Genomic DNA, 24,361 nt, shown 5'->3' with positions numbered 1-24,361 from the left:
AATGTTGATACTCTCAAATGAAGAGTAGTGAACTCTTTCTCCCTGAGGTCCAAGACTGGCAGACTCTAGAAGCCAGTTGTGGCTCCCACTACACCATGCTCCCTCCTTCTCACTTAATGCTACCAGAACACCCCTGACACTCTCCCATCCTTCCTCTTGTGGCAGGGTTGGCACAGGAGGTGATGGAGCCGTTTCTGCCAGGCTTCCACCAATGGAAAGCTCACCTACAAAAAGAGAATTCTCCACTAGCTATCTCTGGACATTTTAAGACCACTTTGTGCAATTTACACAGTGTGGTAGTAGACAAGAGAATCTGATCGATTATGCACTGTTGCGAGGGTCCCTAGTTCACTATAATTCTGCAGCTCCAGCAAGAACTGCTGCACAATTCATGGCCCATGGAAGAAATGGCAGATGGTGGGGAGAAGATGCCATGCTTGGTTCCTTTTCCTCTCTCTCTATCTCTCTCTCTTGTTTCTAATTTAGATGCTAGTTAATGAGACTTCAGACTAACAAAAGAAGGTGGAGAATACACATTTAACTGGATAAATATGTATTTAAGTGCCTAACATTAGGTATCCAGGCATGAACATTTTGGCCTAAGTATGAAACATGAAGTCCTTAAACCACAATGGTTTTTAGGTTTTTCTCTAATTAATGCAGGTAGGTGGTCAATAATGAAGACCAAACTTGAAGTTATGATGATATGTTTTTCTTTCTGGTGTTGCACAAATTGTGAAAATTGTTGGAAGTTCCTTATTCATTCATGTACCTGATATTCTGAGCATCAATACATCTCATAATGTCTCCTTTTAAAATAATTGGCTTTTAGTGTTCTTGTAGTTTACTGCATATTTATGGAATGTGCATAATATTAGTCTGCTAGTATCTAAAAACAAAACATGGAGGTTGACTGACAAATTTCAGTGTTTTCGTACACTTTTACCTTTGGATAATTTATTATTTTTGTATACATTGGTCACCATTAAAAGTCTACCTTTACCTGTGGTTATCACATAGTGGTATCCAGTATACTGCAAGAGGGTAACTCTGGTTTCTCATATATAACTATAGGGAGGGTAATTGTTGACTGATGGGAGCCACTGTGTATGTATATCCAAAGCAGCATATTGCACTTCTCCTTTGCATAAATTGTATTGAGCAGGAATTTTCCACCTTTTTTTATTGTTTACTTTTAACTATAACATTTGGAAGAGATGGGAATATGCTGTTTTTGAACGTTGTAAACTCAAAATATTATTCCGGTTCTACAGAAATTGTGTATTTACATTCTGAAACAGAATGTTAATGATCTCTTTTACTACTCTAGAGTCCAAGCAGAATGCAACTGCATAAAGGGAAGCCCTTCAGAAGCTGAGAGTTTTACAACAATGAGCTGTGAACCTGATACTCCAAATCCTCCAAGGATAACTAACCGGACCAAAAATTCTCTTACTCTACAATGGAAGGTAAGCCTTATTTTAAATGACCCCAGGATGAGATTTAATACCTGCTTTAAGTGCAAATCTCAGTATAACCTTAAGTGTGGAATTACAGTATTCAGGAGTAATGCAGTATTGAATCAACCCTAAAGGATGTTTTCAAACTTTATTACAGCGTTCATTTTTTATGTGTTTTTTTTCTGTCTGTTTCACAGTGACCATCAGCAACTATTTACATTGTAAAATATTTGTTATCGAATAAATGCTTCAGTATCTAAGCTTTTGTGTTTAAAAAAGAAATTTGTAAATGTTAGTGTTGTTAAGAGAATCCTAAAAACATGAACCCAAGTATAAACTAAGTGTTATCTTTGTGAGACTGCAGACATTCCGAACCAATAGCCTAAAGAAACATAAACTGCTCTGTTAATCTCAGTTGAACTGTTCACACTCTGAAACTTAAAAATGGGCAATTTAAGTGTCAACATAGGTAACTAAATCACCACTGATCATTTTAGTGGTAACATCCAGCTAAAGTAAAAAGTGGAGTTGAGGACAAATAGATATGTCACATAAAGTTTCAGCTTTTAAAATTTAAATAAGAACTTGTCTCGTCATTTGCAGAGTATTTCAAAATCTAAAACAGGGACTGCTTTTAAAATGACTTATTTATGTGCAGTATTTTTGTTTGTTAAAATTTAGTCATAACCATTTCTGTTTGCATTTCAGTGTCTGTACAGTATATTTTTGTCAAATTAATTTGTTACAACATGTATTTTACAAAGACTATTGTGCATTTAACTGAGTTTATGTTGATTCTCTGTTTTCAGCAGAAAATGGGTTGTATAACTAATTTTTGTAGGCAGTAAGTCACTTATGGAAAAGAGTTCCTATCCTATGGACTTTCGTAGGCCTGGAGGAGTATTTTGGCCATTTTTCAGAATTCAAAGATAAATGCACAAAAATCAGAAAAAGAACAATTTAAGACTGTCATAATCGGTAGGGGTTTTTTTTAATGTAGTAAAGAAAATGTAATAGGCAAGATCATCAGCCATCACACTAAGAAAATCTCTGTGGCTGTAGTTTGGCTCTTGCTGGAATTATTTTATTAATACGTAGTATTGCCACATCACCAATTCAACCATAAATTCCTTTATTAAATCTAACGGCCAAATGGTATTTGTACTGTTGCTCTGAACATGTCTAAAATGCCTACATAATAAGCAATTACCACATCCACACAGTAACAAACATTCATAAGCATTTGATGAGAATATTCACAAAAGGATCAGTCCCAGGAATAATGACAGGTTTCAGAGTAGCAGCCATGTTAGTCTGTATCTGCAAAAAGAAAAGGAGGACTTGTGGCACCTTAGAGACTAACAAATTTATTTGAGCATAAGCTTTCGTGAGCTACAGCTCACTTCATCGGATGCACTCACGAAAGCTTATGTTCAAATAAATTTGTTAGTCTCTCAGGTGCCACAAGTCCTCCTTTTCTTTTTCCCAGCAATAATGCTCTCATCCTGATTTACTTCAGCATCATTAGGTAGGATCTGATAAATACTCCTAGGAAGTCTGATTCTTTTATACAATGTAAGAAACTAGTGATGTCATGTTGACTATTATCTTAAAAAACAGTTTTTTGGCTAGTTTGGGATTGACCCTTTTCTTAACCCTGTAGACAAGAGTTTATGGGTGGGCCTCTTTCTTCAAGATAACATTGCTGTATTTGGCATCACTATAAGTTAATCATATCACGAAACAACTTTTCTTTGTCTGTTATGACCAGTTCTGATAATTAGATGCTTCTCTTCTCTTATTAACCACATTTTGAGCTCAGCATTTTTACAGCTTACCTTGTAACTTGCCAGTTATATTTTTTTCCTCAAGACCTTCCCATAGCTGCTAAAAACCCATGGCTTAAACTACAAAATACATATATTTTCCTTCATTAAGATAAGCTAATGTAACCCTTTATATACCTATCTAACCCTACAGCTCCTCAGAAAATTGCTGTAGGGTGATATTTGACACTGTTGCCAGAATATTTTTCAGAGGTGTGTGTTGCCAAAAAAAGGAGAGTTGAGGGAAACCTCAAACAGCCAGCATCAGGGAACAGTTGGTCACCTCTGACCTTAACTTGATTGGAACAGGTGACCTACAAATGAATGTCTCTAGTCCATTACCATTTTCCTAAAGTGATCTTGTCCTCCTGCTATTGTGTCCTAATTTTATTCTTTTCTTGTTGCAGACATCTTGTGACAATGGTTCTAAAATCCACAATTATCTTTTAGAATGGGATGAGGTAAGCAGGTTTGCTATATGATTTTTATTAAAATGTATGGGCAGGGTGCAGGCAATAAACCATAAATCAGGGAATCTAGAGCCCAGCAGCATGGGGCTGAACACGAAGCCCCGCACAGGGGGCAGGGAGACGCTGACAGCTGGAGCCGTGTCAGCCACAGGGGGGGCTTACAGCTGGAGCCCCATTGGCCGCTGCGGGGTGGAAGCAGAAGTCACAGGTGGAGGTCTGTTAAAGTCACAGAATCCATGACCTCCGTGATCAAATTGTTAACCTTAATTGTGACCTATATCTTTGAGGCAAGTGTTGGTAATATACAATTCATTCCTAGGGAGGTATATAAAAATACAACTATATTTCCTCAAATTTTGCTTGCTGAATAGAAAATGCCAGTATTATCAGGAGGCTCTTAAAACTTACGTTATTGGGTCACTGTTTAGGGTGGCTTTTTCCTTTCTGGTGGCACAGTTCTTCCTCCCAAGATCTGTGAGCTGAGAGTTATTTTCATGTGAAGATCTCTTTCTTTGTGTAAGGATGGCTCAGCTGTCTCCCAACCCATTCCCTAGACACTTAAGGGCTTATCAGGAAAGGAGTTAGGTGGACTGTGGGGCAGAACATGCACAGCCTCCTTCATCAGCCCTGTGGAGCGAAGGACTGTAAGAACAGCATTTTGAGTTCAGTATTCAGAAAAATGTGATATAACACTTACCTTCTTATGGCATCCTTGGCTTGTTTTGAGTTTAATTGGATGAACATTCTTCAAGATTTAGCAAACTGTTTTAATCAGTAGATGTGCTTGTTTAATGAACAGTGTAAATAATATGAGTTTTAATTATTCCTTTTAGGGAAAAGGAAATGGAGAGTTTTGTCAGTGTTACTATGGCCAACAGAAGCAGTACAGAATTACTAAACTATCACCAGCAATGGGGTACACCTTTAGACTGGCAGCCAAAAATGACATGGGCATGAGGTGAGTATTCCCATGTTATATACATAAACAATGCAATGTCTCTACGTCCACATTCATGTGTATGTAGGAACAATATATAACAGAATGCTGCTGTAATTAAATAACATTATATGCCCACCTGATATACGTGATAAGGCACAAGACATATCATTGTATGCTCTTAAACGTCTTAGAGCTTCTTACCACTACATACAATATATTGCTCCTGTTATTAAACCATTTTGATTTTAAAAGATTTAAAACAGAGAAGTCTTTATTTTGAAGCAATTTTAATAGGTAACATTACACCTAAACAGTTACGATAAAATCTTGAAGATTAAAATAAAAACAGGCAAAACACCTCTTAGTCCATCTGTGAATATCTGGACATATAGTTCACATTTCCTGTATTGTAAGCTAGTGGAGGGCATTACGCTGTATGGACATATATCCTTTTAAAACTAATCACTGTCTAAATATTTTTAAACACATGTTTTACAGACATAAAAATACACTACTGGCTTTATAGTTCTGTTTAAGTAATAAACAATGTTTAAGGAGAGCTCTTACAAGAGGAGGGGCCAAATTTTGCCCTAGGTATGATTGAGGATGTCTTTATTAATATTGTTGGGAACTTTAGGCATCTGAGAGCAGAATTTCATCTAGATGATGTTACTGACCAAAGATAAATGTTCTGTTTTTATAAGTCCTATATGTGTTTAAGTTATTAACCATTCTTAATTTCAGCTGCATATAAAACACAGCACAAAACCGTTTGCTAAATAGGAAAAGTACTAAAATGAAGCAGAGAGAAATAACTAAAAGAAAGTTTCTGAGCGAATTGTCTGGGGCCTGATCCATTGCCCACTGGAGTCAGTGGGACTCTTTCCATTGATTTCAGTGTGCTTTGGTTTGCGCCCACAGAGAGTAAAAATAATAAATGAAGAACATTTTTTTAAAATTAACACTTTATTTTGTTTTAACATACCCATTTGTTAGATCTACTCATTGGGTGACTGCTTAGGTATTTGGCATTAGTGGTGGGTAGACAGGTCTGTTACCTGCTCTTTTGTTGGGGCCGGAATGTAGCTGGCTGGGTAATCTGTGTGGAGCAGGAGTTGAGGTTGGGGGTCAAGCAAAGGGTCAGAGTCACAGAGAGTCAAGCCAAGGATCGGAGCCAGAGTTGGAGACAAGAGGCAAGAATCAGTAGCAAGGCAGGAACCTGGAGTCCAGGCAGAGAAGCAGGAACCAGGAATCAAGCAAGAAGCCAGGGTCTGATGTAGCAGCCAGGTAGAGCACAGTTGTGTGGACAACTTCTTGTGCCTCTCTTTAGGTTTAAATAGGAAGCCCATACCAATCAGAGATCCTGGTGTTCCTCCAATCAAGACCCATGGAGGCCTCCCTGTTGTAGCTTTTGTTTTCATGGTTTCTCTGCTTGGTTGGTTAGTAGCAATATGCTGGGTGGGAGTAGGGAGTCGACTGTCAACGGGCAATGCTGTGGACCCCAGCCTCAAGATCTGCGGGGTCATGACGCCTTTCCATTCACTCCATGCATTTAGCATATCTAGATGTAGATTTGGGTTTGTTTGTTTGTTTTGAAGTAACTAACATAATTATCTACACATCTCAGTTCCTGGGACTTTCTTACTAGTGATTTAGTGCAAGTACAAAAATTAATACTGTCCCCAAAATTAGAAAAGTTCCATCTTGTTTTGTGTTCATTATATAGTAATTCTCAAGATCTGGTTTGCATGCTGCCTTTGTAGAAGCTTTTATGACATGTTGTCTTTTAGTTTTTAATTGTTAAAAAAAAACCTTAGTGAAATTATGGCCCATCTGTTATACCAAAAGATCACAACTTTTTGTTTTGTAGTAGTCACATCATTATAATGTGTCTGAGAACATAAAAAACAAAAGTAAATAGACATGTGCAGGGAAATTGAATGGTATCATGATGGATTCCACTTTAAAAAGACCCAGATAGTCCAGGCAATGTAGAAGAAATCCAAGTTTTGAAATCAAAGTTGTTAGGTTGCTACCTCTGTTGCATAAGCCACACAGAGAACTATATTTTCTAGGCTTCCTAATATTCACTCTTGCGTCCCTCCCTAATGATTCTATTTCCTAATGTCTCTTGTTCTTTCCTGTACCCTTTACTTGCCTTTTGTCTCCAAATAAGGCTACCCAAAGATATATCAGGTAAGGCTGACAAATCAGGCTTTGCCAGATTAGTAGGTGGTCTACACTGTATTTTCATTTATTACAAAATACAAATTTTATATTGCCAATTCCACAGGAAACTTAGCTTTCAGAGAGACTTTACTGGTCCCATTTTTCTGGACTCCTGGAAAACTAATGCTTGATAAGTAGTAGGCTCACTTAGAAGTGTACAAATGTTTGCACAGGTAGCTGGTTAGGGAGCAAAATGAATTTGTTTGTTTTTTTTTATTAAATCTTGGACAAAGGAAAACAGTGCAGGCCAGAGGTGGAAAGAACAAGCTTTGGCATTAGTTGGATAAAATACATAAATGTACAAGTGTTTTAGAGACTTAACTGCTGTGCAAATAATGACTGTTCAAAGTGGATTTTAAAAAACAAATTGTGTTCTTGGTCTGTTTTGTTAACAAATATGTATATTAATTCCAGGCCAAACATTCAAATATGGGCATGTATAACCTGTATTAACATGAGTTACACACACAGGCACAACTTGTTCGTACAGGATGGTCAACTGCATGTTCCAACATGCAGTTACCAGTGATGTGCATGTCTGACAAATTGGCCTGAAACTGTTGTATAGCAGCTCCGTATTATTCTTGTTCCTACTTCATCCTATTTAGTTTACATACTGTTTGTTTCAAAACAGTGGTTTTAGTGAAGAAGTCCAGTATCATACCTCAGGCACTGCCCCGTCAATGCCAGCCAGTCCTATGCTGATTAAAGCTGGAGTTACCTGGTTATCCTTACAGTGGACTAAACCCTCAGGAACACCAACAGATGAAGGAATCTCTTATATTTTAGAGATGGAGGATGAGACCTCAGTAAGTGTGAAATAAATATTCTAAATAAGAGAAGAGACCATAAATGAATGTTTCAGCACACTTAATAGTATCTCAGTGTAATAACAACACTTGCCATTGACGGGATCTTCTGTTGGGGATGTGATGTTGTTCTAATGAGACTTATGGGTGCTTTTATTATATTTATAGTACATGCAGAGGGAGAAGGTAAATTTCATATAATAAAATCGAAATTGGGGAAATATCTGCAAAAAACTTTCACTACAGAAATTAGTGTGCAGTTGTGATTTTTATAGTCAGCAAGGTTTTTTAGTAATGGTTAGGTGATATCAGTAAATAAAATTGAAATGTTTAATAATGTCCTTCCATTTTAATGAAATTATATTCTAATGTTAAACATTCATGTATCTCTTGCCTTATGGACGCTGCAAATTAGGCTTTGGCCTTGGCAAGAATATACCTCATCCTCAATGCTGCAAAGGGATGAGTCTTGCTAACAAGTAAGAGGGCATTGTTGGAAGGATGTTCTCACTTTCTTTGTGTCCCTGCTTGTTAAAGGGATGTATTTGTAAGTAATGAGCAAGTAATTGGTGTCAGTTTGGAGCACATCCTTTCTGTGGAAAACCATGTCAGAGATGGTATGAAAGTGTCTTAGTTTGTGCAACTTATACAGGCTGTATCTTATTTGTACCATGATGACTGCAACAGCTAATCATACAGTCTTGACCATGAGGCGATTGGTTATTTTCTTTTGGCATGCCTCTCAGCAGTGCTTTTCATGAACAAATTCAGCACATTTGATCACTGTCTTACACTTCAGCATCCCTTGCATTGGCTATAGATAAAAGTAGCAGATTAAGTTGACCCTTCTGGTTTTAAGTCCCTTAATGGTTGTTGTTCCTGGCTAAGGCCCAAGCCCTGGAAAGAGAACCACACAGGCACAGAGATCTGCCCATGCAGTACTCTTTGTCTATGGTTGCAGTCTTCAGTTTTAGCCTCATCTATATGACTTCCATGATAATTGTTATACAAATCATGAACCTGATTTTCATTTACAGTAAGGCCATTCTGGCAGCGTAAAGTGGCCATAAAGGAAATTGCATTAATGCCCACTACAAGGCCCCTTTACACAGCCAAAGCAGTGGTAAGGAACCCTACATAAAAGAATCTTGGGCTTGTGGTCTTTCAAGAGACTATTATATAAAAAAGTTATGGCATTTGCCACTCCCATCAGTCCCCTTCTGAATAAGCCACCTCCATTAATTTTTACAAATTTGGCTCTATGCAGTAGAGTATAGGCTTTTAAATAATTTTAAACAATCATTTTAAAATTAAACCATTTTTATTGTAAATTAAGGTTATTTACTTGATTTTGCATAATTTCCAAGGAAAAACTGTTAATACTGAAACATCATTTGTCATGACTTTTCCTTCCTCTTAAATGAAAATTATGACTTGCTTTTACTGTGACAAAACCATTTTGTTTTCCTTTCTTTTGTTATGTCAAACAACCATCCTTATCAAGTATGCTTTTGCTGTTAAGCCCTGATCCTGTAAAGACATACACATTTTTTAGCTTTGTACACATGAGCAGTATCATTGAATAGAAAGTCAAGTACATGCGTAAATCCTTGAAGGATCCTGGCAAAAGTCCCTATGGTGTGGAACTTGTTCCCCTTGACAATCATTTCAGCTTATCTGCCTTCATTTTTCAATGAATCCTGCTATGATTTCCCCTCCTCCCCTCAAAAGATATGTTAGTATGACCAATATTGGCTACATATTATTTTCTCCTTTTCCCTTTTGTTGCATTAGAACTTCTGTTTTATAGTCAGAAGATGATGGGGTTTATTTTGATTTTATTATAATGTTTTGATCATAATTCTCTTATTTCCATTGTACACCTGCATCCCAAGTGGTGAAGGGTGACTCAAAAATATTTCTTTACAGAATAAAAACTTCACTCCAAGCAGCCTAACAAATTACTATGTTTCAGATTATACAAGTTTTGCTATATATAGTCTGGTTTATAAATATATTTCAAGTATTAATATTTTATTCCTTCTATAGGGATATGGTTTCAAACCAAAATACGATGGAGATGATCTCACCTGCACAGTGAAGAATCTTAGACGTAGCACAAAGTATAAATTTAGGGTAAGATTCTTCGGATTATTTTGGTTTTATTCATTGCAAAATTGCTCAATGTTAGCAGCTGTTTTTTACAGTTGGTTTCTGTGATGAAACAAACTGGTAACACACTTACTGATACTTTTCTAAAGTACTGTTTGGATAAATTTAAAATATCACTTCATACATTTATTGGTAATAAACGAGTGCTGCCCAAGGAGAGCATCCCTTCTCTGTAATATGAGGGGGAAAGCTATTTGATCTTTTGGCAGAAGTAATACTTTTTCAATACATTTTGAAATCTCCAGTTTTTAATTTACATAGGGCATTCTCTTGATTACAATAAGAGCTGCTTGTTGCTTGAGACTGCTGAAAATCAGGCCCCTTATTTAGGAACCTGAAAAGATTTTAGGACGCAAACTTCAGGGTACTCACTGTAGAATATGTTGGCCTAATCATTTTAACAAGTGATTCTACAACAGTTAAAAAAAATTATGAAGGGCCAGGTGTGGGAATGCATTAGTCATGCATTGTTTTGAGCAGGATATCCCCAAAATAGTATAAAGTTGGTTCCCCAGCAGTTGCATATCTATTTAAGATGGCAACACTTAAAACACTTCATGGAGATAGATCTGTGGGAATTTGATAGCACAATATTGCTCCAAGAACATACTATATGACACAAATTTCATACCCTATTTTGTTTAACTGAACCATTTTTAAATAGAAGAGGCTCTTGTTCCCCACACAGTACAAATGATAAATGCTGTGTTAATCAAGTCTCTCGTTTTCATTATAGATGGGAGAGGTTTAGGAGGAGTAGTAATAGCATTCCTTAAGCTCGTGGAAAGATGGTGTGACAGATTTATTTAATAACTTCCTTGCTTTTGTTGGCACCAGTTATTAGTGCAGTCACTTTTTAAATTTCCTACTTTTTATTCCTGTAGCTACTTTCTTAAAAGAAAAAAGTGTAAAAAGACAAGGACTATGTTGTCTCAAGTACTCTATTTTATAATGTTTTGCTTTTATTAAAATGTCACATTTTTTCAATATTTTATTAAACTAATCATACAAAATTATTTTTACTACAGTGGGGAACATATTGTGATCCAAATTTTAGTACTTCAGTTTCCTTCAGTAGAATAAGTAAAATTTTGTATAATGTCCAAACTTCTGTATCGGTTGCTATTGTATGGATGCTTCCAAAGTAGTTTTATTTTTGAGGCTATATAATATATATGTAAGTGTTTGTGGTGACCTGAAAGTCATGGGGGAAGAATGAGAAGGGTGGGCTTGAAGGCTATTTTCAAACTAATGGGTTGAAAAAGGTGAAGTTAGTAGTTTAATATAGTTTTGTGTAGCTCTAATTTTGATTTTTTTTTCAGATATAAAATTTGACCAGCAACCATAATGTGATCTAACTGCCTTTTACGTTTACTGTAGTTGAATATTAACTGCCTGATGTATCTGCCGTTTAAGAAATTACCTCTGTACATATGCAGTTTATATTTATATTTAAGGATCATTTATTTAAAAAATACTGCTAAGTATCTAAGACTACCGAAAATACTATGGCCAAATTTTCAACCCTTTGTACCTATAATTAGATTCCTAAATTCATACTTGGGCACATAAATAAAAGTAGCGAGCCTTTCAAAAGTACTAAGTACCCACAAATTCCATTAAAATCACTGGAAGCTGCAGCTTCCTGAGTGCCTCTTATCATCAGGCTACTTTTAGATGCCTTGAATATAGATTTAGGAGCCTAACTTTAGTCATGTGCATTTGAAAATGTTGGGGTTTTTGTTCATTTGTTTTTTGTTTTCTTTACAACTGTTGTAAAATGCTAATTTTTTAATTTTTATTTTTTAAAATACTAAAATTTCCCTGCTGTCAATTCTTGTCATTTTTCATTTCAGTAAAGTGATTGACTACTAAAATCCCTCAAGAATGTGAGAATGGTATAATATACAAAAATGTGTGATAGTATTCTTTCCTTTGCTGATTTATAACCTATACATTAAACATATATATAAATGATTTAGACACACTTAGCATTAGCAGCTTGTAGAGTACCAAAAATGTACATATGCTGTTTATAGAATACTTTTATAGAGATATATTTATATTTTTTACAGGTCATTGCCTATAACTTGGAAGGCAAAAGCAGTCCAAGTGAGGTAGTCGACTTTACTACTTGCCCAGACAAGCCTGGAGTACCTTCAAAACCATCAGTTAAAGGAAAAATTCATGCACAAAGTTTTAAAATAATTTGGGGTAAAGTTTTTGTTCAGTTCTACTTTGATACTTTCTTCTGTATTTATGTACATTGGTATGTGGAGAATGACAAATTCTGCTCTCAGTACTACTGCAGTCAGCAGTTTTTCTGGATTAACACTAATGTAACCGAGAGCAGAATATTGACCCAGTGACTTCAGCATACTTAGGAGGATGCCACAGTAGTCTAACTATCAGGTGTGAAACAGAGCTATGGGAAATTTAGCCTTTTTGGTTCACAAGGGTTCATGGGAAATTTTTTTTGGTTTCAGTTTGCCTGGGCTCACTCTACTACTGTCCCTGGGTTTAACTTGGAGTTCCTATATTTGAGCTGACTTAAAGGGAAACTTTACCAAAACTACAGTTTTACCTGGTTTCTGTTGAAAATGTATGAGTGAATGTGTTTCATTGCAGAACTATAAATTGGCCTAGATTTCATTGCAGAACTATAAATTGGCTTAAAACTGGACCTAGGTTCACAAACCTTCAGATGAACCTGGGCTGAGCTTTGAGTTTATAATAAAACCAGCACAGTGAAGAATACTTTCAGGTTTTCTAATGAGAGCTTCACACAGCTCTAGGTTGAAATATATTTGCTTCCTGAAGTGAAGGTACAAATTCCCACGCAATCTGTCAACCTATGAATAAGGTTAAGATTTTGTCTTGGATATTTTTAATAAAAGTCATGGGCAATAAAGAAAAATTTACGGCAGCCATGACCTGTCTATGACTTTTACTAAAAGTATCTCTGACTAAATGGGGATCTGCAAGTACCTACACTGCCTGCAGCGGGGCAGCTGCCTGAGGGCTAGGAGCTCTGGGGACCCCCACTATGGGTTGGGTGTCAGAGCTCCAGGGGCCCGCGCTGTCTGCAGCTCCAGGGGCCCATAGCAGCCAGGAGCTCGGGGTTTCCACGGTGGCCGGGAGCTGTGGGATACCCCGACCGCTTGCGGCAGCTTGGAGCTCTGGGGACCACCAGAGGCAGTGGGGGTACCCCACAGCTCCCTGCCCCCACAGGCAACAGGGGACCCTGCAGCTCCCAACCGCTGCAGGCTGAAGTCACGAAGGTTGCAGAAGTCACACGGATTCTGTGACCTCCATGACTAAATCGTAGCCTTACCTTTGAGGCATATAAGTTGAGGTTCATGTAGCTTAGTAAGGGGATGTTTTCCAAATGAGACCTTCAAATAAAAGTATTTTAAAAACGGACACTTCTGCTCTATGTGGTTCTTACAAAAAGCACTATGGAATCTGTCAGATTTGCTCTGGTGCCCTGCCAAAGTTTCCTCTTCCCTGCCTATTGCACAATGTGCTGAATGCTGGTTGTCTGCTTGACCCCTGTCCTCCACCTTAGCGGTAGCTGCATTTTAGTGGTAGGCCACTATAGTCCTATACTTGATCATAAGAATCTATTGGATCATTCAGGATGAAAGGCATTATGTTGTATTAAATGCAAGATGCTAAATACTATTTTGAACACATCCTCTTTTTTTTTTTACTGCAGTGACTTTATTGTATTGTCTCTTACATTCTCAGGACACTTATTAAAATTAAATAGCATATTCACGCAGTGAAACAGGATAGGATATGGTGGTATTATCATACAGTATTTTAACAAACAGCTGTTAAATTATCACATTTAAGTAGGGCTGTCAAACTATTAAAAAATTAATCGTGATTAATCACATGATTAAAAAAATTATTTGTGATTAATCGTGTGATTAATTACGCTGTTACTTAAATAAATGGTATTCTATTATTGTTTATCTTGGATGTTTTCTACATTTTCAACTATATTGATTTCAATTACAACACAGAATACAAAGTGTACAGTGCTCACTTTATATTTATTTTTATTACAAATATTTGCACTGTAAAAAACAAAAGAAATAGTATTTTTCAGTTCACCCAATACAAGTACTGTAGTGCAGTCTCTCTTTATCATCAAAGTTGAACTTACAAATGTAAAATTACGTACAAATAAAACCTGCATTCAAAAACAAAACTTTACAGCCTACAAGTCCACTCAGTCCTACTTCCTGTTCAGCCAATCATTCAGACAAACAAGTTTGTTTACATTTGCAGGAGATAATGCTGCCCTCTTCTTGTTTACAAATGTCACCTGAAAGTCAGAACAGGCGTTCGCATGGCACTGTTGTAGCCGGCGTTGCAAGATATTTATGTGCCAGATGTGCTAAAGATTCGTATGTCCTTTCATGCTTTAGCTCCCATTCCAGAGGACATCATGCATGTGTGCATGATGGGTTCTGCTTGATAAAGATCCAAATCAGTGCGGACTGACACATGTTCATTTTCATCATCTGAGTCAGATGCCATCTGCAGAATGTTGATTTTCTTTTTTGGTGGTTCAGGTTCTGTAGTTTCTGCATCAGAGTGTTGCGCTCTTAAGACTTTTGTAAGCATGCTCCATACTTCAACCCTCTCAGATTTTGGAAGGCACTTAAGATTCTTAAACCTTGGGTCCAGTGCTGTAGCTATCTTTAGAAATCTCACATTATTACCTTCTTTGCTTTTTGTCAAATCTGCAGTGAAAGTGTACTTAAAACGAACAACATGTGCTGGCTCATCATCCGAGACTGCTATAACATGAAATATATGGCAGAATGCGGGTAAAACAGAACAGGAGACATACAATTCTCCAAGGAGTTGAGTCACTAGTTTAATTAACGCATTTTTTTTAACAAGCATCATCAGCATGGAAGCATGTCCTCTGGAATGGTGCCAAAGCATGAAGGGGCATACGCATGTTTAGCATATCTGGCACGTAAATACCTTGCAATGCCAGCTACAAAAGTTCCAAGCGAATGCCTGTTCTCACTTTCAGGTGACATTGTAAATAAGAAGCGGGCAGCATTATCTCCTATAAATGTAAACAAACTTGTTTCTCTTCGCGTGGCTGAACAAGAAGTAGGACTGAGTGGACTTGTAGGCTCTAAAGTATTACATTGTTTTATTTTTGAGTGCAACAAAAAAAATTAACATTTGTAAGTTGCACTTTCACGATAAAGAGATCACACTACAGTACTTGTCTGAGGTGAATTGAAAAATACTATTTCTTTTGTTTGTAATTTTTACAATAAAAATATTTGTAATAAAAAATAATATAAAGTGAGCACTGTACACTTTGTATTCTGTGTTGTAATTTAAATCAATATATTTTACAATGTAGAAAATCAACTAAAATATTTAATAAATTTCAGTTGGTATTCTACTATTTAACAGTGCGATTAAAACTGCGATTAATTGCAATTAATTTTTTAAATCACGATTAATTTTTTTGAGTTAATCGCATGAATTAACTGTGATTAATTGACAGCCCTACAGTTAAGTAATTAAATCTCTGACCTAGTCATTAAAATAAATCTGCTTAACATCTGGTTTTTCCATTTTAAAAAAAAGCAACGTCTTCTGGAACCCGACAAGGCCCCAATTCAGCAAAGTACTTAAGTATGTGCTTAAGTCCCTCCCTACGCAGAAAAGCACTTAGGCCCAGACTTTTAAAAGTATTGCTTCACTCAGCATTGTAAAACCAAGTGATTTAGGAGCCCAAATCTTATTTTTAAAAGTGACATAGGTGCTTAAGAGCCTATGTCCTGCTTCTAAGTCATTTAGGCCTTGCAATGCCAACCAGAGCAATGCCTAAATACCTTTAAAAATCTGGGCCTTAGGCACTAGCTTAACTTCCTTAAATATTCCACAGAAAGTTTATCTATGTTATGTAAATACAATAGTGTCCAGAACAGTGTGTTTTGCCTGACTTTTTGTTCATATTTGGTAGATCCACCAAAAGACAGTGGAGGGACAGCAATAACTAAATATGTCGTGGAGATTTCTGAAGGCTTAAATGGTAAGAGTTAATGTAGGAATTTTTCAAATGCAGCACGATGTTCACTGATTTTGGCATTTCGTTATATCTCTGATAGTCCTTTTAAATGCCGTAGATTGTAAATTCTATGGGGCAGGAACTGTTTTTGTATGCTTAGATGATTGGCACCTCTGGGAACTGCTATAATAGAAAAATGAAAGGCACTAAAAGGCACTCTGTTTTTCTGAATGTATGTACTCTTTTCTGAATGTATGAACTCTTACAAGTTGTAATTACTAGGCTGTATGTTGTATCGTATTCTGTCTAAAGAGATGGCCCAAATTTAATCCTCGTATTACAGGCATTCTATGTGGATGGCCAAATTACAGATAAAACCACATAGTACCCTTGGTTCATGGCAGAGATCAACCAGAGTTGACACTTTTCTTTTTACTGAGCTTTTTGTTAAAAATATTACTGTTGCGTTTACCATCATTAAATGGGGAAAATGATGCAGAGCACTTTTGGAATAACAACTGTTTTTGCCCTTAGTTTATAGCTAGGTGTGTGTAGTGTGGTTCAGGCTAAGACAGCACTATGATCCCAGTTCAGGAAAGCATCCCTGTTCTGGAAGGGCGCTGAAGCATGGCTTTTAAGTTCCATTGTAGACAACTGGAGTAGACTTAAACACATGTTCTTCTTCGAGTGCTTGCTCATGTCCATTCCACATTAGGTGTGTGTGTGGCTTGCCACATGCACCAGTGCTGGAAGTTTTTCCCTCAGTGCTATCTGTAGAGGACCAGCTCTGGTGCCCCCTGGAGTAGCATGCACATACCACGGTATAAGGGGTGCTGCCGGCTCCCCCCCACCCTCAGTTTCTTCTTGCTGCCAGTGACGGTTCTGGAACATCTGCTGCTTCAGCTAGCACTGCATTTCGTTCAGTGTTTCTTCTGAACGTTTCCTATAAAATAGTTGTATAAAAGTTAATAGTTCCCTTAGGCTTAGTTCTAGTTTAGTCGGTCTCGGACGGGACTCAGCCTAGGGACAGGGCATCAAAAATTATTAATGTCCTGTGACAAACTCCCTCCTCTCTGCCCCCCATTGCAAAAAGGGCTGAACGTAAATACTTTGTGCCAGCTAAAGACCACGAGTATCTGTACACCTACTCGGCCCCAAACTCTCTCGTAGTTGAGGCTGTTAATCAAAGGGAGAGGCAGGGGCAACCCAGGCTCAAGCCCAAAAATAAAGACTCAAAGAGATTGGATCTGTTTGGGCGAAAAATGAATTAGTCTTCCAGCCTTCAATTGAGAGTGACCAACCACTAAGCCCTCCTTGGCTGTGACAATTACAACATTTGGCAGGCCATGGCCAAGTTTGACGTTTCCCTTCCCGAAGGGTCCAGGAAGGAATTGTGGGCGATCCTCAAGGAGGTCATGGCTGCGGCCAGAGCGGCCCTCCAAGCAGCCTCAGATGCAGCGGACTCGATGGCTTGCACCATGGCCTCAGCCATCTCCATGTGGCGGGCATCCTGGCTGCTCCTCTCTGGCCTGTTGACTGAGGCTCAGCAGTTGATGCGGGACCGCCCCTTCGATGGCCAGGCCCTGTTTGCAGAGCACACGGACAGCAAGCTGCCTGGATTAAAAGACTCCTGCACTACCTTGAAGACTCTAGGACTGTATGTCCCTGGTCCAGTCCGTAAGCGGTTCAAACTGCAGCCATCTCAGGGCCAAGGGAGCCAACCCCGGCAGGAGCCATCCCACAAAAAGAGCAGGGGCTAAAAACGCCACCCGCCTCTGCCCAAGCGGGCTCGACAAGTACTAAGCATGGGAGCAAGCGGGCATATTGAGGGTGCACCCAAGGGCTACCTACCAGACTATACCCTTGATCTATCTTTCCCACCTTTCTCCAACCGCCTTTCTTTTTTCCTCCCGGCATGGACCACCAGAACTTTGGACCGCTGGGTCCTCAATACAGTGGCACAGGATTATACCCTCCTTTCTACCCTCTTTCTACCCCTCTCTCACCCTCCTTCCCCATCCCTCTTCAGGGACCACTCTCACAAAAGTCTCCTCATGCAGGAGGTAAAAGGGTTGCTGCAGCTGGGTGGGGTGGAAGAGGTTCCTCACGCATACAGGAACAAGGGGTTCTGTTCCCGGTACTTCTTAATCCCAAAGGCCAAGAGCAGTCTACGGCCCCTCCTGGACCTGTGAGACCTCAACAAATACCTAAAGAAATTGAAGTTCCCCATGGTCTCCCTGGCCTCCATCATCCCCTCCCTGGATCCAGGAGACTAGTATGCCATCCTCAACTTGAAGTACTCGTACTTTCATATAGCGATCTTCCAAGGACACAGGCACTTCCTACGCTTCACGGTGGGATCGGACCGCTACCAGTTTGCGGTCCTCCCTTTCAGACTAGCGACAGCACTGAGGGTGTTTACCAAGTGCATGTTGGTAGTAGCGGCTTACCTCAGATGTCGGGGTATACAGATCTACCCGTACCTTGATGACTGGCTGGTCAAAGGTCGATCCAGGTCCCAAGTCCAAAGAGATGTCATGGTGTTGCAGGCCACGTGACGATCCCTGGGCCTGCTGGTAAACAGGCCTTAACTATTTTTTCTTTCAAAATTTGTTCCAAGACGTTGCATACAATTGAGGTTAAACTAACAGGCCTGTAGTTTCCCAGATCACATTTTTTCCCTTCCTTAAAAATAGGAACTATGTTAGCAATTTTCCAGTCATAGAGTATGATCCCCGAGTTTACAGATTCATAAAACATTTCAAAAAACTCCAGTTACAAAGGGTAGGTAACTTCTTTTTATCTCAGGTGCTGCAAGCCCTTTCCTACTGCTCAGGCATCAGGCTGGCTTTATCAGGCTTTAATTTTAGGAAGTATAGACTTGCTGTATAAAATGAATACATATGATTTAATTAAAGTATCTTTTCCATGGGCTCGTCTATTATTTTTCGTCCATCTATTTAGTTATAATGTTATTACTAGACCAGTAAGCACATTTAAACTGCTTTATTAAATACAAATTGTACATCTTAGTTAATGGGTATGCCATATAAAGGAGATATTTCACTTCAGCAAATGTACACAAATTTGTCTAGGAAACTATCGTCATGAGATAATTAGATCATTTCCAGGAAATTCGAAGCAAGCTTTGAATTTGTCTGACAAACGACACACACGTTTGCTTAGTGAAGTTAGGATACCTGTTATGTCTGATACTGAAATGCTGAAAATTGCACCTTGGTTCATTGCACACTAATTCTTAACTTTTCAGGAAACAACTGGGACGTAATATACAGTGGAGCTGCTAGGGAACATTTGTGTGATCGACTACATCCAGGCTGCTCTTATCGCTTACGTGTATACTGTACTGGGGAAGGAGGGCAGAGTGCGGTAATATTATCTGATATTTTATATATAAATGTGACACTTGTGGAAAATCTCTTTAGCTTTAAGGAAGTCTGATGGTCAAGCTAGGAACATTGAATGTTGTAGAATAATCAATCAACCAATATGTAATAAAGTATCTATAACTGGGGACTCAAGAAATTTTCAGAAAATTTTGCCCAAAGTTTAGAGTTTCTGCTCCCATTTCTTAGAGAAATGAAATATGAATATTTCTCTGTCAACAAATGTTTTACTTATTCCAGCTGCTATTCAACTTTACAGAAAACATGACAATATAATTGCCCTGCTTTTCTGATGTGATTTATTGGAAACAATAAAACTTTCTTAAAGAAATATCTGTTTAACTCAGCACAGCAATGTGAATATTCATTTCTCCAAGAGCCAGATCATCATTCTAGCACCCAGTCTAAATAGCAGGGCTACATACATGTGATGGTGGGGCAGGGAATGAATGTTCCCTCAGGCTTCAGAATAGTGTGCTGCAGTGACCTCTGATCCCTGTGCAATAGTGTGCATTGGCAGATCGGCATAACTGCTGATCCTCTAGCCTGCCCTTGCCTGAGCATATGCAGGGAACTCGTGTGGAATGGGACTCCGTGCTGCACAAGGGGTATGCTGTGCATTCCTGTACACACCCCCAAATTGGAGGTGGATGTTTACTGCATATTTAATTATACAAAGCAGTGCAAAAGTGGACAATTCAACTTTGCTATCAAAAAAAGCGTTGCTACTTTTTGGTAACAATTTTTACTTACTTCTCTCTCAGGCCTTGTTCACAGCAAAACCTATACTGGGATAGTTAAAGTGGTACAACCTCTAGTATGGACACAGTTATACCCATATAAAAATGTTCATACTGATACAGCTTATTCCTCTATGGGATGGGGCATAAACTATACTTGTGCAAGGCACCTTTATACTGGCATACCTGTATTTACACTAGGTTTGTACCAGTATAACTATATCAATAATAAAAAAGTCACATCCCTAATTGACATAGTTACAGCAGTGCAAAAATTGTATGTATTTCCTACTGTCCCCTGGTTTTTGATCTCTTTTTATAGATCTCCTAAACCTGGATCTGCATGGAAATATTTATCAATATTTTACCTCACTGATTTTTATGACATTTATGATATTTATTTGTAGTTTAAAGTATTCTCATTTTCTTTGAGGTAAGGTCAAAATGCCCCCAATTATATTAAGGCTTTTGTCAATTTTTCCTTTACAGGTATCTGATTCTTTACTGGTGCAGACACCAGCAGTGCTTCCTGGTCCAGGCCAACCTCCCAGACTACAGGGTAGACCAAGAGCAAAAGAAATTCAGCTGAGATGGGGTAATTGTTATTGTGACTATAAGGCCAAGTCTATGCTAGGTGTGCTTTACCAAGGTTGGTATATCAGTATAGTATGCCAGCAAAGTTCTCCAAGTGTGGATGCAGCTATATCAACAAATCTGTGCTTTGTACTAGTATAGTAACACCCCTGCCCGAATAAAACAAGCTGTAGAGGTAAAAGTACAGCTTTGCCAGTATAGCTGCATCTAGGTTAAGGACTTCTGTCAGCACAGCTGTGTCACTCAGAGATCACACCTCTTCACACCCCTAACTGACATAGCAAAGCTGGCAGAAGTCTATAGTGTAGATATAGCCTGAGAAATCAAAATGTGCTGATATATTTTTAAAACCATATAAATCTTTTCCCTATTTTTTAGGACCACCTCAAGCAGATGGTGGATCACCTATTACCTGTTATGGTATGGAAATGTCTTCTGTGGAAACGGATGAACACAGAGAGGTTTACCAAGGTTCTGATGTTGAATGCACCGTAAGCAACCTTCTTCCTGGAAAGACGTACAGCTTTAGGCTGCGAGCAGCTAACAAAGCTGGGGTAAGGAGGCAGTCTGAAATCAAACGAGTTACACAGAGTGCAATCATTTTTATGCATGTTGCTGTTTTCAAAATCTTTATATGTTAAGAAGTTTTGTCATGCAAATTCTTAATGTAGATTTAATTGGTTCAGATGATTTACTGGAGCACTGTAGTACCCAACAGTTAAAGACCAATTTGAATAAGCCTGGGTTGTTTGGATGACGGAAAGAGAAAACATCTAATTACTACTTAAATCTAAATGATAATGTTGATAATGTAACCTTTATTCAAAGCACTGTACAAACTTTAATAAATTATCAAAACACCCTTGTGAAGTAAGTAGGTAAATGATTTTATATACTGTAGTTTTGCACATTCTGGAGCATAGCAACTAGCATTTAATTACATTTTTTTCCTGTGTTTTTTATCTATTAGTGTGTACTTTACGAAGTGTAAGAAAATGTTCTCTGGTTCCTTATATTTTGAACATTAACCTTGCATTAACTGTTTTAAAATCAACCACTGCTTTAAAATATTTGATTTTATTAAATAGCCAATGCCTTAATTTAAAAGTAAAATGAGTGGGCATCTCAGTTCAGTTAATGTACAGGAGTCCACCTCACAGAAACCTTTATCACGATTGTCACTAGTTGTCAATGTTGGCAGAGAAGCAAAGGGTTTGACTGGTCATGAACACTTAACTACTTTTTAACATCCAGAGGAAGAATTATAGTTATAGCCTATTTGGAGTCTTCTGTTTCATTTCAATTTAAATAAATACACAATTGTACAATATTCTCTGTTATAGGTTAGCTGTCATATAAAACCTGGCAACTGTGACTTACAGAGTAATGTGCTCTTCTAAGTTACAGAGTGTAAATTGTCATGTTTATTCTCACTACATCTCCAGTAGAGGAAGAATAGTATAGTGGTTCTGAAGAATGCTCAAACTTTGAAATGAACCCCGAAGTCATGACAAGTCATCTTACAAATTACAGTCACACAATATTTGATGCTGAATGTTAAACACTAATAGTATATACCGCTACTGTGGACAAAACTTCAATTTAAAAACATGGTAGTAATTTTGTCAACCTATTTTTAATAGTTTGGACCCTATTCAGAAAAATGTGAAATTACTACAGCCCCTGGACCACCGGATCAGTGCAAACCCCCTCAAGTAACGTGTAGATCGGCAACATGTGCACAGGTGTATTGGGAGGTAGGAATATTTTGTTGTGCTGTGTATTTTAGGCTTATTTTATGTTTTATGATTGTTACCTTTTACGTTCTTCTTTCCATTTTAAAAAGCCTAAACTGTAGCTAAGACAAGATTTAAAAAAAACAGAACAGAAACAAGCTGCCTGATTATGGGTTATCTTTACATTGAAACTTAAACATAGCATATAAACGTCCTCGAAGCATAATTTGCCATTTCCTTCATACACTATTTGTAGCTAAATGACCTACGCATATTCAAACTTCGAAACACAATGTCCTCTTGTTCCTTTGTTTTTATTATGGGTTTTTCTATTAGTGCTACACTGTGAGTATGAATTTGATGCAGATTCTTTTTAATTTTTTTAAGACCATTTGTTTATCTTCCTTTGCAGAAAACCCAGATAGCCACACAATACAAATAATTGTTTTATACGCACCACTTTTCTAAGCTGATTTGTACTTTATATAGTGTAGCAAAGGGTCTATCTGTTAACCTCCCAGTTTTCAGGTGTGTGATTTTTAGCAAGCAAAATAAATCTCATCAAGACTAAATTTGAAAAAGATTGTCACTGCAGGGTGGGGGAGGACTCTTAACTTTTAAAAAAATTGCTTACTATTGGATGGGGAGTTAGCATTGTAGAGGAATGCAAAAAGGCCGAAGGTTTTTCAGACGCATTTTTGCATCTATAAAATGTTCACTTTAAAAAGCAAAAAAAAAAATTACAATACTTTTGCACAAGCTCACATGGAAAGTTCATATTATATAACTTGGTCTCAGTGAGAATAAATAACAAACAAATTAAGTGTTGGATGGAATCCCACATTACAGGAGAAAGCTGGTAGAAACCTTTATATTTAGGCTGCCTAACACTTTTCATGAAAGTCTTGAAACTTTTTTTTAAAAGAATCTCTAACACTTTCATTGTTTACAACAGGACTTTAAAATTCAGCAGGGCAAAAGTCTTGGGGCCAGAGAAGTATCTTTTATTTGTCTCATGAAATTTGTTTCAGGTTTGGCTGAGATTGGTGATTTTCAAAAATTTATCTTTCTCTTCTGTCATTTGCATTGTCAGCAAAATTTTGGCAGCAAATCAAAATAATAACTGCATAAGAACATTGTACTCTAAGATGCCCACACTGCACTGGTAACAATGCAGCAGCAGCAGCACGTTGCCCTCAGGAGAGGGTACCCCCCCGCCCCGTCTCCGACAACCTTTGATGGACCTAGGACATAGCCCCAGTGGCTCATGTCCCCTTTGGGGGTACCACATAGGGAATGAGCTCCTCACACGTCGTGGGAGAGAAGGGGAGGAAAGAGCCAGACTAGCCCTCCCGGAACCCAGCACGTGGCCTCTTTCCTACTTCCACGCCTCCGTGGACAATGGCCTTCTACTAACAGCTAATGTCATTAATTCTTCTTCAGGTGCTTGCTCATGTCAATTCCATTCTAGGTGTGCATGCCCCTGGGTGCGGTTGTCGGAGATTTTTGCCTTCGCGGTATTCGTAGGGTAGGCAGTGGTGCCCCCTTGGGTGCTGCACTCCTGCGCTGGTATATCAGGCGCCGCTGGCCTACGCCCTCTCAGTTCCTTCTTACCCCTGTGAATGCCTTACAGGAGAACTCTGTTCTATCCCTGCTTCTGCCACAGTCTTCATATATGATGTCAAACAAGCCATTTAAACCAAAATTTTAATTGTGTGTTCCTCATTTACTGGGTGCCCAGCTTAAGATACCTGCAAACTGAGATGCAGAAGTGCTGAGCATTCACAAATGCAACCGATGATATTGGGAGCTGTGGATGCTCAGCCCCTCTGGCAGCAAGGCAGTTTGGTCTGCAGGAATGTGCATAGCACTGGGACTCAGGAGGTCCTGAGTTTTAATCCTGACCCTTCCACTGAATCA

The 24,361-nt window shown here is 38.3% G+C and overlaps 1 protein-coding gene across 10 annotated transcripts in view; it reads left to right on the top strand.

Annotated features, from left to right (window-relative positions):
- FNDC3A (fibronectin type III domain containing 3A) overlaps nucleotides 1-24,361 on the top strand; it is a 207,363-nt gene that overhangs the window by 165,680 nt on the left and 17,322 nt on the right. For all 10 annotated transcript variants that reach the window (XM_048849789.2, XM_048849826.2, XM_075128431.1 and 7 more), the window contains 11 exons: nucleotides 1,331-1,469; nucleotides 3,694-3,747; nucleotides 4,590-4,714; nucleotides 7,560-7,734; nucleotides 9,784-9,870; nucleotides 11,982-12,120; nucleotides 15,920-15,988; nucleotides 19,236-19,354; nucleotides 20,601-20,706; nucleotides 21,084-21,259; nucleotides 22,349-22,462. In XM_048849789.2, the coding sequence (XP_048705746.2) occupies nucleotides 1,331-1,469; nucleotides 3,694-3,747; nucleotides 4,590-4,714; nucleotides 7,560-7,734; nucleotides 9,784-9,870; nucleotides 11,982-12,120; nucleotides 15,920-15,988; nucleotides 19,236-19,354; nucleotides 20,601-20,706; nucleotides 21,084-21,259; nucleotides 22,349-22,462 (1,303 nt within the window). The remainder of the gene's footprint in view (nucleotides 1-1,330; nucleotides 1,470-3,693; nucleotides 3,748-4,589; nucleotides 4,715-7,559; nucleotides 7,735-9,783; nucleotides 9,871-11,981; nucleotides 12,121-15,919; nucleotides 15,989-19,235; nucleotides 19,355-20,600; nucleotides 20,707-21,083; nucleotides 21,260-22,348; nucleotides 22,463-24,361) is intronic.

This window comes from Caretta caretta, chromosome 1 (genome assembly GCF_965140235.1).
Source record: "Caretta caretta isolate rCarCar2 chromosome 1, rCarCar1.hap1, whole genome shotgun sequence".
NCBI lineage: Eukaryota > Metazoa > Chordata > Testudines > Cheloniidae > Caretta > Caretta caretta.
Note: the sequence above shows the minus strand (reverse complement) of the source record. Positions and strands in the feature narration are given on the sequence as shown.